The sequence below is a fragment of the Anomalospiza imberbis genome, chromosome 29, assembly GCF_031753505.1.
Source record: "Anomalospiza imberbis isolate Cuckoo-Finch-1a 21T00152 chromosome 29, ASM3175350v1, whole genome shotgun sequence".
Taxonomy (NCBI): Eukaryota; Metazoa; Chordata; class Aves; order Passeriformes; family Viduidae; genus Anomalospiza; species Anomalospiza imberbis.
In genome coordinates this window covers 508,129-522,462 of record NC_089709.1, presented here as the reverse complement: position 1 = coordinate 522,462, position 14,334 = coordinate 508,129, and the positions used below count along the sequence as shown (strand labels likewise).

The window sequence follows — 14,334 nt, the reverse complement described above, 5'->3', positions numbered from 1 at the left end:
TGAGCAACTCTAAGCTCTCCCAGCCATTTCTCTTCCCTCCTTTGCCATCGCGAGTAAGGTGAGTTGGAACCTATTTATTCTCTTTCTACAGTGAACTTCTGCCTTGATTTTGTAGTTTTTTCCCTCACTCCTGTTGTGGTATTTTTTTCTCAGAGGGTGGAAGGGGTTTAATACAAAAGAGAGAGTTTTGTCGAGTTATAAAAATCATTAGCCACATTAGCTAAATGGCTATGGGTTATTTATTAAATGGGTTACTTATTAAATGGGTTATTTATTCAGTTTTGGGATCCAAGGAAGTTTTAAGGTTGTGCAGCTGCACTTTAATATCAGCAGTGAATTCTTGGGCCTGTTCAGTCGTGTGACCACGTCCCACCACAGCCCAAGTGGAGAATTCACCTAAGGCCAGAACACAAACAGCACTAAAAATCTAATTTCCTTCTCAATTCCCAATCCTGAATGGACCCCTGGAAAGCTGCTGATAAATGTGGGTGTAACCCAGCTCCTGTATTCCAGAATTCCCTCCGGCCACAGCCATGTCCTGCTACGACCTCTGTGCCCCCACGTCCTGTGGCCCCACGCCACTGGCCAACAGCTGCAACGAGCCCTGCGTCCGACAGTGCCAGGACTCCACCGTGGTCATCCAGCCGTCCCCTGTGGTGGTCACCCTGCCCGGGCCCATCCTCAGCTCCTTCCCCCAGAACACCACCGTGGGATCCTCAGCCTCCGCAGCCGTGGGGAGCGCTCTGAGCACCGGGGGCGTCCCCATCAACTCGGGCAGCTCCTTGGGCTTTGGGGGCTTTGGCTACCCTGGGCTGGGTTGTGGCTACAGCCGGCCCTACCGGCGCTACAACGCGTCCCGCAGCGGCTTCTATGGGCCCTGCTAAGGCGGGAGGAGAAGACCAGGAATGCTGAATCCCGACCCGTCCCTGGAGCAGGACTGAGCTCACGGCCGTGGTTTTTGGATGCCACATGAGACACCCCCAGCCTGGAATAAAAGGAGCTGTGGGAGTTCGGCATCTCCCCAAACCAGGCCTTTGCTTGTCTCTTGTTGTGCTTTACTTCGTATTTCTGATCCAATGTCTTGTCCTGCTTTTTTGTTTTGTTGGGGTGTTTTTTTTGGTTTTTTTTTGTATTTGATAATAGGCAAAATATCAATTGTTGGCAATTGTTGTGCATGGCTGGATTAGCACAGGTCATTCATCAATGAAGAAAGAAGATTTCCACTCGCTGAGAGTGTCGCTGTGAGAGGGATGAGTAGGTTCTGTCCTTACTGGACCATGGAAATGTATTCCTGACTTTTTCGTTGCTTCCTTCCCTTCCTCAACCCATTAAATTCGTGCTGCATCACCCTCCGAGTCTGCCTGGCCTTCTTTGCTCTCCCAACCCCTTTTCCAGTGCCTTTGGAAGTCCCCACTTCCAGAAAACATAATTTCAAAATAATAATAATTTCAAATAATTTCAAAGGAGAACGAGTCAGATTCCAAGGGTGGAAAACTTTTAAATCTGAGTCTGAGACCCCTTATCAAAGGCAGAAAGGGACCCTGCAATGGGTACCTCCTGCTGGGACATAAACAGGGCATTTTAAAAATGTGATACTTGGGAAAAGCCTTTTAAAAGAAGGGAGCTCAGCTGAGGTTCCTCAGGGAAATGTGGAGGGAGAGAAGCAGCAATTGGGACATCCTTTTTTTAGGTGCAGCATCTCCTGGCAGCTGAGCTCAGCCCCTGGTGAGTCTGGGAGGGGAGGCACAGAAGGATGGGAAGGGTTTCTCCCTTTGGAATTCGCTGGGTTGGGAAGCAAGTCTTGGACAGAGAGATTAAAGGACTAAAATTCAAAGAATTTTTAGTTCCAGCCCACTCTTAGGGTGTTTTAAGCCAGAGCTGAGCTTTATCAGGAGCGGCTTTGCTCCTCCTGGATTGGGACGAAGGAGCTGTTTAGACACCCTGAAGGAAGAAGGTTTGGAAAGCTTCCCCTGAAGGCTCCGGATGACTCAACGTCCTGTCAGCCCATAAAACTCCCGATTATCTCTAAAAAGTTTCACTTAGAGTCTTTGTCTGCCTGTCCAGAATGAGGCTGAACTGTAATTAAAGGTGGTGATGAGGTTCTGCTGACTGCAGTCATTAGTGAAATGAAATTAAAGGAGGTAAATGAAAGAATTAATAATTTTAAGGAGGAGGTTTTTTTAATAAACACCAGAAGACAGTGGAAAGCTGGCAGTTTGATGTTCTATTACAGAGGAACTTGGTCTGGATTAAATGTTTAATTTAATATTTTTTGCCATCTCAACTGAAGCTATTCCCTGATCAAAGGTGGTGAATTCCAAAAAGTCCAATGGCTCCAAAGGGTTGTGACTGAGGCACTGTTGAGAAGGTGCCTTGGACAGGTTCAGCTGGATATTTCTCATAAGAAAATTAATTTCCTTACCCTTGCAGTTCCCTTTTCATTAACTGAACCAAATCCCTTCCCAGATTGCAAAAAAACTCCCCTTAAAGCTGGGATGTTTCCTCCAAGCATTCAGAAATCGCATCAGAAGGATCAAACTTTTAAAAATAAAATAAAAGACGACCCTCAAGCACCATTTCCCCCTTTCATTCCTGTCCCAAACGGCCTTTTTGGGTTAAAACTTGGTGTGGCAACCAGTAAAGCACAGTAAAGCTCAGTAAACCAGTGAAACTCAGTAAATCTGAAGAAAAAAGGGAAATCTGTATGGGTTTGCAGTCAGTTAGAAAGTTATTTATTCACTGCTGCAGAAAACGAGTGGAAATATTGTGTTAGAATTGTTTTTCACAGGGAAGGAATTCTTCTGAAGACCTGCAACAACTTGGTCCCATGGAAATAAAAAATACCACCAGGTGTTTTTGCAGAAATATTTGTTGTCAGCGAAAATCCCTTTCAGCACCAAATTCTGCAAAGCTGAAGCCAGAGCTGCAGCATCTCCTGGGTTTATGGGGAGAAGAGAAGAGGCAGGAAGGCTCTGGAGAGCTTTTATGGCTTTCTGGGGCTGCCTGGAGGATCCCAGACATTCCTGCACCTTTTATTACCCAGTCCCCGCAGGAACTGTGGGTTTGCTTTGCATTTGGCTGGGTTCCCAGCAGGGAAATTGGTTTGTTTACTGTTTATGTTCATTACGGGTTTATCCTGGCCGCGGATGAAACCCACGACCTGCGAGGCTGCTTTCATCTCCCTGCTTTGCATCCATTAAACATTCCCAACTCCATTGCGCCAACTCCACCTTCCAAAGTGGGGATGAGTCAAAATCCCATTTGTTTAGGACTTCTGGCATTTTGGGCACACACCTGGTAGCAGCCCCTGGTGTGGCAGCGGGTTTTAATTGGAGTCCTGAGTGTGCAATTCCAGCCATGATAAGTGCCCAGGAGATTTCAGATCGCTGTTCCTTGTTATCTTCCCATGAGCAACATCCCAAAGCTTTCGGCTCCTGGGAGGAGGAGATGGAGCCAGCCAGACAAGCTGGACTTAGGATCACCTCAGAAGTGGAATTTGAGCTCTTTTTATCTTCTCTGTAGCTTTGGATGAGTTGGCTTTCAAACCACAAGCTGCTCTTAGAGGTGATAGATAATTCTTGTTATAAAGGAAAGTCAGGGAATCAGGGAATGGTTTGGGTGGGAAGGGGCCTTAACAATAATCTAAACCATGGGCAGGGACATCTTCCACTATCCCAGGGTGCTCCAAGCACTGTCCAACCTGGCCTTGGACACTTCCAGGGATGAGGCAGCCACAGCTTCTCTGAACAACCAATTTTTAACATTTCTGTGCATGCAGAGAGAACTTTGGGAAGGTCTGGTCAATCTTGAGTGACGGGAGAGCTTCCATCCATCGTGTCATCATTTTGGTTCATCCCAAACTGGGGATATCCAGCTGATGCAAATTCTGATTTGTATTTCAAGGACAAGGTGGAAGGATTGGAGCTGGTGGGGAAGTTTGTGGAATCCATCAGGAATCTTGGCTACCCCTTCGAACCCCTGGTCATGTTCAAAGACTCTGTCCCTGCCCATTTGCTGATCATCCCACATTTGCATGTCTGAGTGGTCCAGGGAAATCTTTTGGGAACTTTGAAGACTTCTGCTCTTCAGAAGTCTCCAACCAGCATTTATTTCCCAGGAGATGTTGGGGAAGATATTCCCAGTTCGGGGCTGATTTGCTTGTCTCTGCCTCGGAGATTAAACACCACGAGAGGCTGGAATGCTCGGCCCTGCCCTCCAGTCTGCTCCTGCATTGTCTGCAATTACTTTTTAATCTGGAAATTGCCTTTGAAAAGGAACTGGAATTGCTGCACGCTGAGGTGATCTTTGATACGTGCAAAGTGAAAGACAGAATTGGCTTTCAAAGTGGGAAAAAAGGAACAGGAACATTACAAACATCTCTAAATAACTGCTATTAATTTGGGGAACAATTTTGCATAATGGTGCAAAGCTCAGCAGGGGAAAGTAATAATTTAGTGGCAGATGAAAAAGGGTTTGGTGGCAGATGAAAAAGGGTTTGGTGTCTTTGATGACCCCAAAGATGAGCTTGGGCAAGGCTTTGAGCAGCCCCAAATTCCCAGGCATCCTCCAGCTGACCTCAATCACGGTGCTGGTTTGATGTAGGGAGAAAACCCAGCCTGGAGACTCCTGAGATGAAGGACTTGGACACTCAGTTCCCAAATTGTGTCTCAGATTCCATCATGGGAGTCTGGTGGCTTAATAATAAAGGAATAGGTCAGATGCTGATCCTCTTCCATGCTCTCTGCTGAGTCAAGAAAATAAAATCTGTTCCTTCAAATAATCCATTTCCCAGTACCTTGGAGAGTGGTGGAGTTTAATCAGCTCTGAATGCTTTCTAACAATTTTATTTCCTTGATTTTTGTGTCTCTCCCTCTGTTTGAGAGGAATTTGGTGAAATTCTGAGGCAGAAGTAGGAATTTCTGCCCTTCTCAGAGCGAGGTGTGCCAAAAACTTGTGCCCTCCATGCAGGGGGAAAGGGATGTCACAGGGAAGGTCACTGCACCTTTCCTGATGGTTTCATTCATCCGTGTCATGGTTCCTTAGGATGCAAAATAATTTCTTGAGTAACCCAGCTGAATCAGCCTCTAATCAGGAATTAACTGGGCTTGTAAGATTTGAGGATAAAAGAAACCTCTCCAGAGGAATGCATACATTACAGGGAGGAAATGAAATCCAGGCAAGAAACACAAACAGAGAGGAAAAGTAAATCCCCAGCCAGGGGTATTTTGCATATGAGGAATCGTTAGCACTTGGCTGCTAATGGGCTACAAGCACAATTTTTGTGCCAGGTCCTCAGGCTCTCTGGGCCAGGGTATAAAATCAGCTCGGTCGGAGGAGCTACAACCATTCCTGCTTCTCTCTCCTTGGAGAAAAGGGTAAGTCTCAATCCGCTCCCCATTTTCCTGCATTGTTGCTGTCGTTGTGTTTTATTTTTCTGCTGTTTGTCTGTAGCGCCCCGAGGTCTACGCTCTTTAAAATTGCTGGGGAGACCTCAAAGCAGCTTTTTCTCCAGGGAGGGACATTCTGTGAAGGGTGGAGGTCGTTCCTGTGCTGACCCCGGATTTTTTTCATTTGTGTCACCCAAATCTTTCAGTTTCTAGAAGTCCCAAGCTCTGCCTGAGTGTTGCTCAGCAGTTGGGAGTGGATGTGGGGAATCTGTGCAGAGCTTTTGGCTCTCAGGATGGAACCACAAAATATTTGGGATTGGAAGGGACTTCTGGAGATCTCCCGGGGCAATGATACAGGAAAGCCTCCAAGCGGGATTGGAACAACTCTGGAGAGGGAGACTCCTGGGCATGAGGGTCTGAATGTCTCCAGAGGGACATTCCCTGAACTCCCTTGCTCAGAGATACCCATGCCAAGGCCTCAACACCCTCGCCGTAAATTTTCTGCTCCTCATTTTTACTTGCTGAGGAATTTTTTGGTTTTCCCTCTTTTTTCCGGCACAGTTTTTGCATGCTTTCCAGTCTACCTGGTCCCTCACCTCCCTGCTTATTTCAGGGCTGCAGGAGGAGTGTGGTGGGAAAGGAGCGCTCAGAGCCGCTCAGGAGGAGGTGGAGCTGCCCTTGGTGGTGTGGAGAGCTCCGAGCTTCACTGAAATCTCCTTTCAAATGCGAGACCAACCCTTCATTCCATTCCCCTCGCAGTCCCTGTGCTCTCCATCACCATAACAGCTTAATTACGTGACTAATTACACCTCGCTCCTTGTATTCCAGAACTCCCTGCGTTCTGCACTCACACCCCACAGCCATGTCCTGCTATGACCTCTGTGCTCCCACGTCCTGTGGCCCCACGCCGCTGGCCAACAGCTGCAACGAGCCCTGCGTCCGACAGTGCCAGGACTCCACCTACGTGATCCAACCTTCTCCTGTGGTGGTCACCCTGCCCGGGCCCATCCTCAGCTCCTTCCCCCAGAACACCACCGTGGGATCCTCGGCCTCCGCGGCCGTCGGGGATGCTCTGAGTGCCGGGGGCGTCCCCATCTCCTCGGGCAGCTCCTCGGGGCTCGGCAGTTTGGGGTACTCCGCTTTGGGGGGGCTCTATGGGAGGTCCTACCGGCGCTCCAACCGCAGCGGGCCCTGAGGGAGCCTCGGGACGGCCAGGAAAGGATGAGCAGGAGATGGAAAGCGCGATCGGATGCAGGACTGAGCCCGTGCCCACTCGCTTGCTGACCCCCGCAGCTTTGCCCTGAGCTCCCGGGGCTGCAGGATCTTGGCCTTTCCCATTTGATGCCTTTCTGTGGTATCAGGGAGGTGAAAAATGTCACTCAAATGTCGCTGGGTGTCCAGCTGTAAAGCACTGCCTGGAAATGGCTGATGAATTTTAATTGGTATTCAACCCTTCTGCTTTCTTATGCTGTTTTTTTTTTTTTTTTTAATTCCACTTCTTGCTCATTAAATAGATGGTGCATCACAATTTGTGGTTTGCAATGTTCTTTCTCGCTCTTCTTCTTTGGAGCCTTCTCTGGCAGAAATTTGCCTGTGCAAAAATTGTGAGTACCAAGCAGATCTGCATTTAAGTTATACCATTATAATCACTGAGGAGTTAGATAAATATATACAATGAGTAATAGCTCTTTTTTTTGGGAATATTTTCCCTTTTTGTCATTTCTGGAAGAACAACATTAAATAATAACTCCTGGCTAGCACCAAATGGAGGGAAAGAGGTGGGAAAGCTAAAGCAGCTTTTTAGAGACAAAACTTTATTTAATTTATTCCCAATATCCCATCTAAACCTCCTCTCCATAAATTCGAGCCCATTCCCCCTGGGCCTGGCCCTCCAGGCCTTTGGAAATAATTTCTCCCCGTATTTCTTGTCGGCTCCTGGAGATACTGGAAGGTGAAATCATGTCTCCCCGAAGCTTCTCTTCCTCAGGCTGAACAAACCCAGGCAGAACTTCCAAACCCCAACAAACAAAATGAAACCTCAGGTCTCGTCCTTTCCTTGTTGTCTTGCTAGCTTAGAAACGCTGCAATTATGCCTTAATTGCTTGCTAAACGATGTGGTGATTGAGGGGCCTTTCGGATGTCATCAGGAATCCTCAGAGTAGGAGCAATTACTCAAGAACCTCGGGGAAGTTAATGACGGGCAAATTGCTAAACAAACATTCCTCAACATCGTGTTAAGTACCCCAATTAAGCTCCCATTCCACATTTTAAAGACGTGGAGCAGGTCAGATCCTGTGATAAGGATCCCTGAGCACGCTGGGGAGATCTGCTCCCGGAGGAAAAAAAAAAAGGACGAATGAAAACCAGAGAGGCTTTTGTGCAACACCAACAGGGGTTTAATGTCAGAGAGAAGAGCAACAGCCGAGGGCAGGGAATCCAGGCGATCCCGGGGCAGCAGGGGATGCAGGACTCATGCTCTGGGAGCAGGGCCTTGCTCGGGACCGGGATAATCCAGGGATGGAGGGGTCCGGGCACAGAGAGGGGATGGAGGGCTCAGGGCACAAAGAGGAGATGGAGGGCTCAGGTATCCCGAGGGGATGGAGGGCTCAGGGCACAAAGAGGAGATGGAGGGCTCAGGTATCCCAAGGGGATGGAAGGCTCAGGGCACACCCGGGGCTGCTGGGCACACTCAGCTGCCACTGCCAGCGGCTCCTGCCCGGTGTCCCCATGGCCCGGGCTGGGCTCCAGGGCTGGCACTGCCTCTGGGGCCTGGCACTGCCAGGGGGGCTTTAGAAAACCCCACAGCTCCCGCGGCGGGACCTGCCCCATCTCTGGGAGCCAGGCAGGGAATAGCCCAAGCCCCGCGAGGAGAAGCCGGAGCTGTAGGACCTCCCACAATTGCCAAAGGAGCCCCCATAGCCCCCCTGGGAACCCCCCCAGCCAATGTCACCTCCATAACCCAGGGAACGGCCGTATCCCAGGGAGTCCCCATAGCCCTGGGAGCCCCCATAGCCCCCACAGCTTCCCAGGCCAAAGGAGCCCCCATAGCCCCGCGAGCTCCCATATCCAAGGGAGCCCCCACAGCCCGAGAAACCCCCATAGCCCTGGGAGCCCCCATAGCCCCCATAACCTCCCAACCCAAAGGAGCTCCTATAACCACGGGAGCCCCCCAACCCAAAGGAGCCCCCATAGCCCTGGGAACCTCCATAAGGTCCCCACCCAAAGGAGCCCCAATTGCCCTGGGAGCCCCCATAACCTCCTGACCCAAAGGAGCCCCCATAGCCAGAGGAGCCCCCCAAAGCCAGGGAGCCCCCAGAACCCCCAGAACCTCCCAGCCCAAAGGAGCCCCCGTAGCCCTGGGAGCTGCGGGAACTGAAGGAACGCCCCAGCCAGGCTGGCCCCGACGATCCCACAACGCTCTCCTGAGGGAAGCTGCTGAGCACGGGGCCCGGGATGGTCACTACCACCGGCGGGGGCAGGATCAGGGCTCTGGAGTCGGGACACTGCTGCACACACGGCTCGTTGGAGCTCTCGGCAATGGGCTGGGGGCAGCTCACGCCGCAGGACTCGCCGGAGTAGGACATCCTTCTGTGCTGGGAGGCTGCAACGCACAGCAGGAGAAAGGTTTCAGATCCAGAAATTTCCACCTGACTCTGCCTGTGCTTTGCCATGGAAAATGTGAGAGTCTAGAGTTCACTGCTTTCCAAATCTGGCCCTCATGTGACCACAAAAATCACATTCTGGGCTCTGGCTTCTGTCAAGATCCCCGAGATGTCATACACAGATGAAAATATCTGGTGTCATCTCTGGTGATACTTCTTACACTGGGTTTTATCTCTTTATAAATTTATAAGACCAACTGAAATCTAGCAATGTATCTATAGGAAGTTAATAAGTGTCAGATAGAAAGCAGCAATTTTTGTTGTTTCATATCCTTTTGCAAGTAGCCCCTCAGCTTCCAAACCAGAAAATTTACCCTTATATTGCCACAAGGTGGGAATGATCACTCAGATATTTTTAAATTTTACGCACTGTACCTAAAATGCCTGGAAATGGTTATTCCAATTGGCTTGGTGAAAATTCACATTTTATTCTACAACAACCTTCTGAGACCCACAGTTTTCAATCTGCTGATCCATAACATCAAAGAATTGGATGGGGAAAAAGAAGTATAGAGAAGGAGAAAGGAGTTCAATTCGGACTTACCCTGTTCACCAAGGTGACTAACTCAGGAGATGTGGATGGAGAGGCTCGGAGTGGTGGCAGCTTTTATACATTTCCTAAAGTGCTTACAAGGACAAAACGCCCTCCGTGCCTCCGGTCCCACACAAAACAACCCTCACATGGAGGGATTTAATTCTGCTGGCTTTGCACTGCCACTCCCCATGTGCAAAAATGGGCGTGAGGCCATGTCAGGACAGACTTGAGGGCATAGGGCTGGTGAATGATGAGGTAATAATCCCCATCACGAGCACTGTCTTTGGGTTTGATTACTTCAGATTAATTAACTTCGTCTTTTAAAATTTAAGTGAATCCCATGAAAATCCATGGAAGCTGCACAAAAAGAGGGAGACGGGTATCAAAAATGAAGAAAATATCAATTATCTCCAAATGCTTTAGAAACGTGAGGGGTTTTAGGTCTGTGTTTGCACCTCAAATGCCATTAATTACTCAGCAATTCCAAGGTGGGCTCCGTGGCTCCATTCCCTGCTGGCTTTGGAATGTCATGGAGGCAGTGACACTTGGGGAATGTTCCAGATCCTTCCAGGACCATGAGGGGCTTTGTGAACGCCCACAGGAAATTCATATTTGGTGTGTTAGACTCGAACACAGAAATGTCAGCGCCCAAAACTGGGGCAGGGGCATCAGTTCAGAGATGTGTGAGCTGAGGGCTCTGTGTCATGAGGCACAATATCATGGACAAAATATTTACAGGTGAGACGCCAAGAGTAGAGATTTTAGAGAATCAGTTTGAGACCCCTTTTTTGCCGAACATTGATGGTTAAGCCTGAAAATTCAGATAATTTGCGATCAGTCTTTAAGTTCTCCCCTGAAAATTAAGATATTTCAGCAAAATGCTGCCTCATAAATTACGAAGAAGCTGCACTCAATATGGCACATGAGGTACTTGTCATAATCATCCCAAACACATTAATAGTTAATAAATTGAAGAATTTGAGTTCGTGAATGAAAATTAAAACATTGCCAGCACTGAAATTATTAATCGGAGGCTGATTAGGGAATCAAGAGGAGCGACATTGATTGGCATATTTTTAAATGATGCTGTTTCATAACAAGGGAGCTCCTAACTCAGAATAAATCCTCATAACTCACAGCCTCCATTTAATAGGATAATAGCAGAAATTGCAAGCACTGACTATTAATGAGTATTTGTGAGGCAGCTTAAAGTCATTATCCTCCAGGTACCTCTCATTATTATCAGCAAATCCTGATGACACTTCACAAGCAGAGCTATTTTACAATTTAGAGGTAATTTATTGCCTCTCTTTTGCAATATTGTAAAATTAGAGAACAATTGCAAGAGGAAAGAAAAGCAATAACTTCAGGATGTCCCAGACTCATCCTAATAAAATATATATTTTTTTTATTACTACTTTATTAAATTCTCTCTTTTTTCTGTCGTGGTCAGTACTTCATGGTGGTGGGGAAAGAAAATTAAGATTTTTAATGTATTTCAAACTGAACTTCTGGAAGCTGAGATTTCAAATGAAATATCGTGAAATGTTTGGAATTAGCTTTAGGCTGAGGCCTCTTCTGGCTGTACCAATTTCTGCCTCTTTGGGGATGACTTTTATAGATCCCTACTCAGCTACAAGGAGAATTTGTGTCCTTTCAGAGCCACAATTTTAGGTCCAGTTGCGCGACCTTCACCTGATGAAGGTGGCACCACAAAGGGCTCCACACCATGGAAGTGTTACCATGGCCATTAAAATGTCCCGATTTAAAAGGACATTAAAATTGGAGTGAACCAGAGCTGGCTTTGATTGATGACTCCGTGACCACCCTTCAGCCCCAAATTCCCCAAATTCCCACGGATCGCCCTCAGAGGGAGCTGATTGCCATCAGCAGTTGTGTCATAGCCACGCGAGTCTGGGATTGCTGAGGTGACAGAATGGAAGCGCCCACTGTGGCGTTGGTTTTGTAATAAACGAGGATGGGAGGCTCAGAAGGTGGCTTTGAGGAGGATATAAAAGCTCAGATCACCCAAGGCCCTTCATCCACTGCTCCTGTTTCCATCCCTGAAGTGAACAAGGTAAGTGGTGCCATGCATCCCCATAAAATCTGAATTACTGCATAAAGGCAATGGGCATTTTTTCCTCTTCCTCTTTGCTTCTTTTTCACTGGTCTTACACCTTTGGCTGAATCTTTTCCACAGGTTGGTACAAGTTTGTTTAATTTATCCAGCACAGGATTTCTCTTGCAAGGATGATCATGATGAGAGGAAGGATAAAGATGGAGATGATACAATAATGAGATTTCTTTGATATCACCTTTGAATTCATCTTGTTACCGGCTGATATTTCAAACATAGAGTTTAATTTTGATGCATCTCAGCCAGTTTAGCCTTAAAGTCCTTTCTGCTGTGCGTTGCAGCCTCCCAGCACAGAAGGATGTCCTACTCCGGCGAGTCCTGCGGCGTGAGCTGCCCCCAGCCCATTGCCGAGAGCTCCAACGAGCCGTGTGTGCAGCAGTGTCCCGACTCCAGAGCCCTGATCCTGCCCCCGCCGGTGGTAGTGACCATCCCGGGCCCCGTGCTCAGCAGCTTCCCTCAGGAGAGCGTTGTGGGATCGTCGGGGCCAGCCTGGCTGGGGCGTTCCTTCAGTTCCCGCAGCTCCCAGGGCTACGGGGGCTCCTTTGGGCTGGGAGGTTCTGGGGGTTCTGGGGGCTCCCTGGCTTTGGGGGGCTCCTCTGGCTATGGGGGCTCCTTTGGGTCAGGAGGTTATGGGGGCTCCCAGGGCAATTGGGGCTCCTTTGGGTGGGGACCTTATGGAGGTTCCCAGGGCTATGGGAGCCCCTTTGGGTTGGGGGGCTCCCGTGGTTATAGGAGCTCCTTTGGGTTGGGAGGTTACGGGGGCTATGGGGGCTCCCAGGGCTATGGGGGTTTCTCGGGCTATGGGGGCTCCCTTGGATATGGGAGCTCGCGGGGCTATGGGGGCTCCTTTGGCCTGGGAAGCTGTGGGGGCTATGGGGGCTCCCAGGGCTATGGGGACTCCCTGGGATACGGCCGTTCCCTGGGTTATGGAGGTGACATTGGCTGGGGGGGTTCCCAGGGGGGCTATGGGGGCTCCTTTGGCAATTGTGGGAGGTCCTACAGCTCCGGCTTCTCCTCGCGGGGCTTGGGCTATTCCCTGCCTGGCTCCCAGAGATGGGGCAGGTCCCGCCGCGGGAGCTGTGGGGTTTTCTAAAGCCCCCCTGGCAGTGCCAGGCCCCAGAGGCAGTGCCAGCCCTGGAGCCCAGCCCGGGCCATGGGGACACCGGGCAGGAGCCGCTGGCAGTGGCAGCTGAGTGTGCCCAGCAGCCCCGGGTGTGCCCTGAGCCTTCCATCCCCTTGGGATACCTGAGCCCTCCATCCCCTCTTTGTGCCCTGAGCCCTCCATCCCCTCTCTGTGCGCGGACCCCTCCATCCCTGGATTATCCCGGTCCCGAGCAAGGCCCTGCTCCCAGAGCATGAGTCCTGCATCCCCTGCTGCCCCGGGATCGCCTGGATTCCCTGCCCTCGGCTGTTGCTCTTCTCTCTGACATTAAACCCCTGTTGGTGTTGCACAAAAGCCTCTCTGGTTTTGATTTGTCCTTGTTTTCCTCTGCCGGGATATTCACTCTTGTGCTGGGAGGAGATTCCTGGAGTTCCTCATTTGGCCAAGGCCCTTTGTCATTTGGGAAAAGGAGGCAAAGAGAAAGGAATTGGATGCAGGAAAACTTTATTGTCCCAAGAAGGACGGGAGAGGCAGGGAGGGTGAGCAGGCCCCAGGCAGACCGGGTGTCACAGGCTGCAGGAGGCCAGGGCAGCTTGTGCAGAGCTCAAATCTCCATGCTGGGCTGAGGAGGTCACGGGGCTTTGGGGCTGTTGGTGGTGGCTCTAGCAGGGCCCGCAGGTGTCCCAGAGCTTCTTGCTGTAGCGGGGCCAGGTGCAAGGGCTGCAGGCGGGAGCAGCGTAGGCCCTGCCAAAGGTGCAGAGGCCCCCCGAGGCCTGGGTGGCGCCGGCGCCGTAGAGGCCGCCCAGCCCCAGGGAGCCGGCAAAGGCCGGTGCTCCGGAGGAGCCCACCACGGCCTGCTGGGGGAAGGAGCTGAGGATGGGGCCGGGGAAGGTGACCACCACGGGTGGTGGCTGGATGAAGGCAGAGGAGTCGGGGCACTGGCGGGCACACAGCTCGTTGCAGCTCTCAGCGATGGGCTGGGGCACAGCCACGCTGGTCCTGGGGGGGCACAGGTCCGCGCTGGTCTTGGGGGGGCACAGGTCGTAGCAGGACATCTTGGCGTGAGAGAGATGAGGCTGAAAGATAATTCAGAGAAACATTGGTTAGAATAGACATGGGGATCTCCCAGTTCAGCAGTGGCTTGTTCCCCCACACCTGACAAAGACCTTGAGTGGCCAAAGCCACGCAGCCTTGCCCACCGCCCCCAGCACTGGCCCTGTGCCCTGCAGCCCCCTCAGAGCCCTGATCCCCACACCCCCAGACCTCACAATCCCTGCTCAAGTCTCTGTGCCCAGCCTGGCTCTGTCTGTCCCAGCCAAGGGCTCTTGCAGGACATCTTGCCTGGGTGAAGGTTGGTTTGCATCAGATAGAGACATAAAAACTATAAATACTCAGAAGTTGGTGAGAGAAATTTTCAACATGAGTGAAATCACTGTGTTGTGGTTCATGTTCAGCCTTGATTGTCATGGTGAGCACCCAATGAGCACCTTGATCAAAAAATTCCTGCCTAT

The 14,334-nt window shown here is 50.3% G+C and overlaps 5 protein-coding genes across 5 annotated transcripts; 3 read left to right on the top strand and 2 right to left on the bottom strand.

Moving 5' to 3' along the window:
• The first annotated feature begins 245 nt into the window (after positions 1-245).
• Positions 246-884, top strand: LOC137463606 (feather keratin 4-like). The gene has a single exon (XM_068174880.1). The coding sequence runs from the start codon at positions 534-536 to the stop codon at positions 882-884; it is 351 nt and encodes a 116-aa protein (XP_068030981.1). The 5' UTR covers positions 246-533.
• Positions 885-6,128: 5,244 nt separating this feature from the next.
• LOC137463553 (feather keratin B-4-like) lies at positions 6,129-6,864 on the top strand. Its single transcript, XM_068174791.1, has one exon. It carries the CDS (start codon positions 6,250-6,252, stop codon positions 6,580-6,582), a length of 333 nt encoding a protein of 110 aa, XP_068030892.1. The 5' UTR covers positions 6,129-6,249; the 3' UTR covers positions 6,583-6,864.
• A 1,211-nt stretch (positions 6,865-8,075) lies between these two features.
• On the bottom strand, positions 8,076-8,971 carry LOC137463522 (scale keratin-like). Its single transcript, XM_068174761.1, has 2 exons — positions 8,562-8,971; positions 8,076-8,408 (listed from the first exon to the last, which is right to left on the bottom strand). Exons 1-2 carry the CDS (start codon positions 8,969-8,971, stop codon positions 8,177-8,179), a joined length of 642 nt encoding a protein of 213 aa, XP_068030862.1. The 3' UTR covers positions 8,076-8,176.
• A 2,591-nt stretch (positions 8,972-11,562) lies between these two features.
• On the top strand, positions 11,563-12,964 carry LOC137463521 (scale keratin-like). The gene is made up of 4 exons (XM_068174760.1): positions 11,563-11,661; positions 11,785-11,794; positions 12,003-12,429; positions 12,583-12,964. Exons 1-4 carry the CDS (start codon positions 11,563-11,565, stop codon positions 12,812-12,814), a joined length of 768 nt encoding a protein of 255 aa, XP_068030861.1. The 3' UTR covers positions 12,815-12,964.
• Positions 12,965-13,485: 521 nt separating this feature from the next.
• Positions 13,486-14,001, bottom strand: LOC137463747 (scale keratin-like). Its single transcript, XM_068175098.1, has one exon. It carries the CDS (start codon positions 13,876-13,878, stop codon positions 13,486-13,488), a length of 393 nt encoding a protein of 130 aa, XP_068031199.1. The 5' UTR covers positions 13,879-14,001.
• Positions 14,002-14,334: the final 333 nt, after the last annotated feature.

What these genes read in the sequence shown, in the direction of transcription:
- LOC137463522 (XM_068174761.1), bottom strand. Translation starts at nt 8,971, where the DNA reads ATGTCCTACTCCGGCGAGTCCTGCGGCGTGAGCTGCCCCCAGCCCATT. An exon ending in GGCTATGGGGGCTCCTTTGG is followed by an intron (nt 8,409 to 8,561) that starts GTTGGGGGGCTC and finishes TGGCCTGGGAAG; the next exon opens with CTGTGGGGGCTATGGGGGCT.
- LOC137463553 (XM_068174791.1), top strand. Translation starts at nt 6,250, where the DNA reads ATGTCCTGCTATGACCTCTGTGCTCCCACGTCCTGTGGCCCCACGCCG.
- LOC137463747 (XM_068175098.1), bottom strand. Translation starts at nt 13,878, where the DNA reads ATGTCCTGCTACGACCTGTGCCCCCCCAAGACCAGCGCGGACCTGTGC.
- LOC137463606 (XM_068174880.1), top strand. Translation starts at nt 534, where the DNA reads ATGTCCTGCTACGACCTCTGTGCCCCCACGTCCTGTGGCCCCACGCCA.
- LOC137463521 (XM_068174760.1), top strand. Translation starts at nt 11,563, where the DNA reads ATGGGAGGCTCAGAAGGTGGCTTTGAGGAGGATATAAAAGCTCAGATC. An exon ending in GGCTATGGGAGCCCCTTTGG is followed by an intron (nt 12,430 to 12,582) that starts GTTGGGGGGCTC and finishes TGGCCTGGGAAG; the next exon opens with CTGTGGGGGCTATGGGGGCT.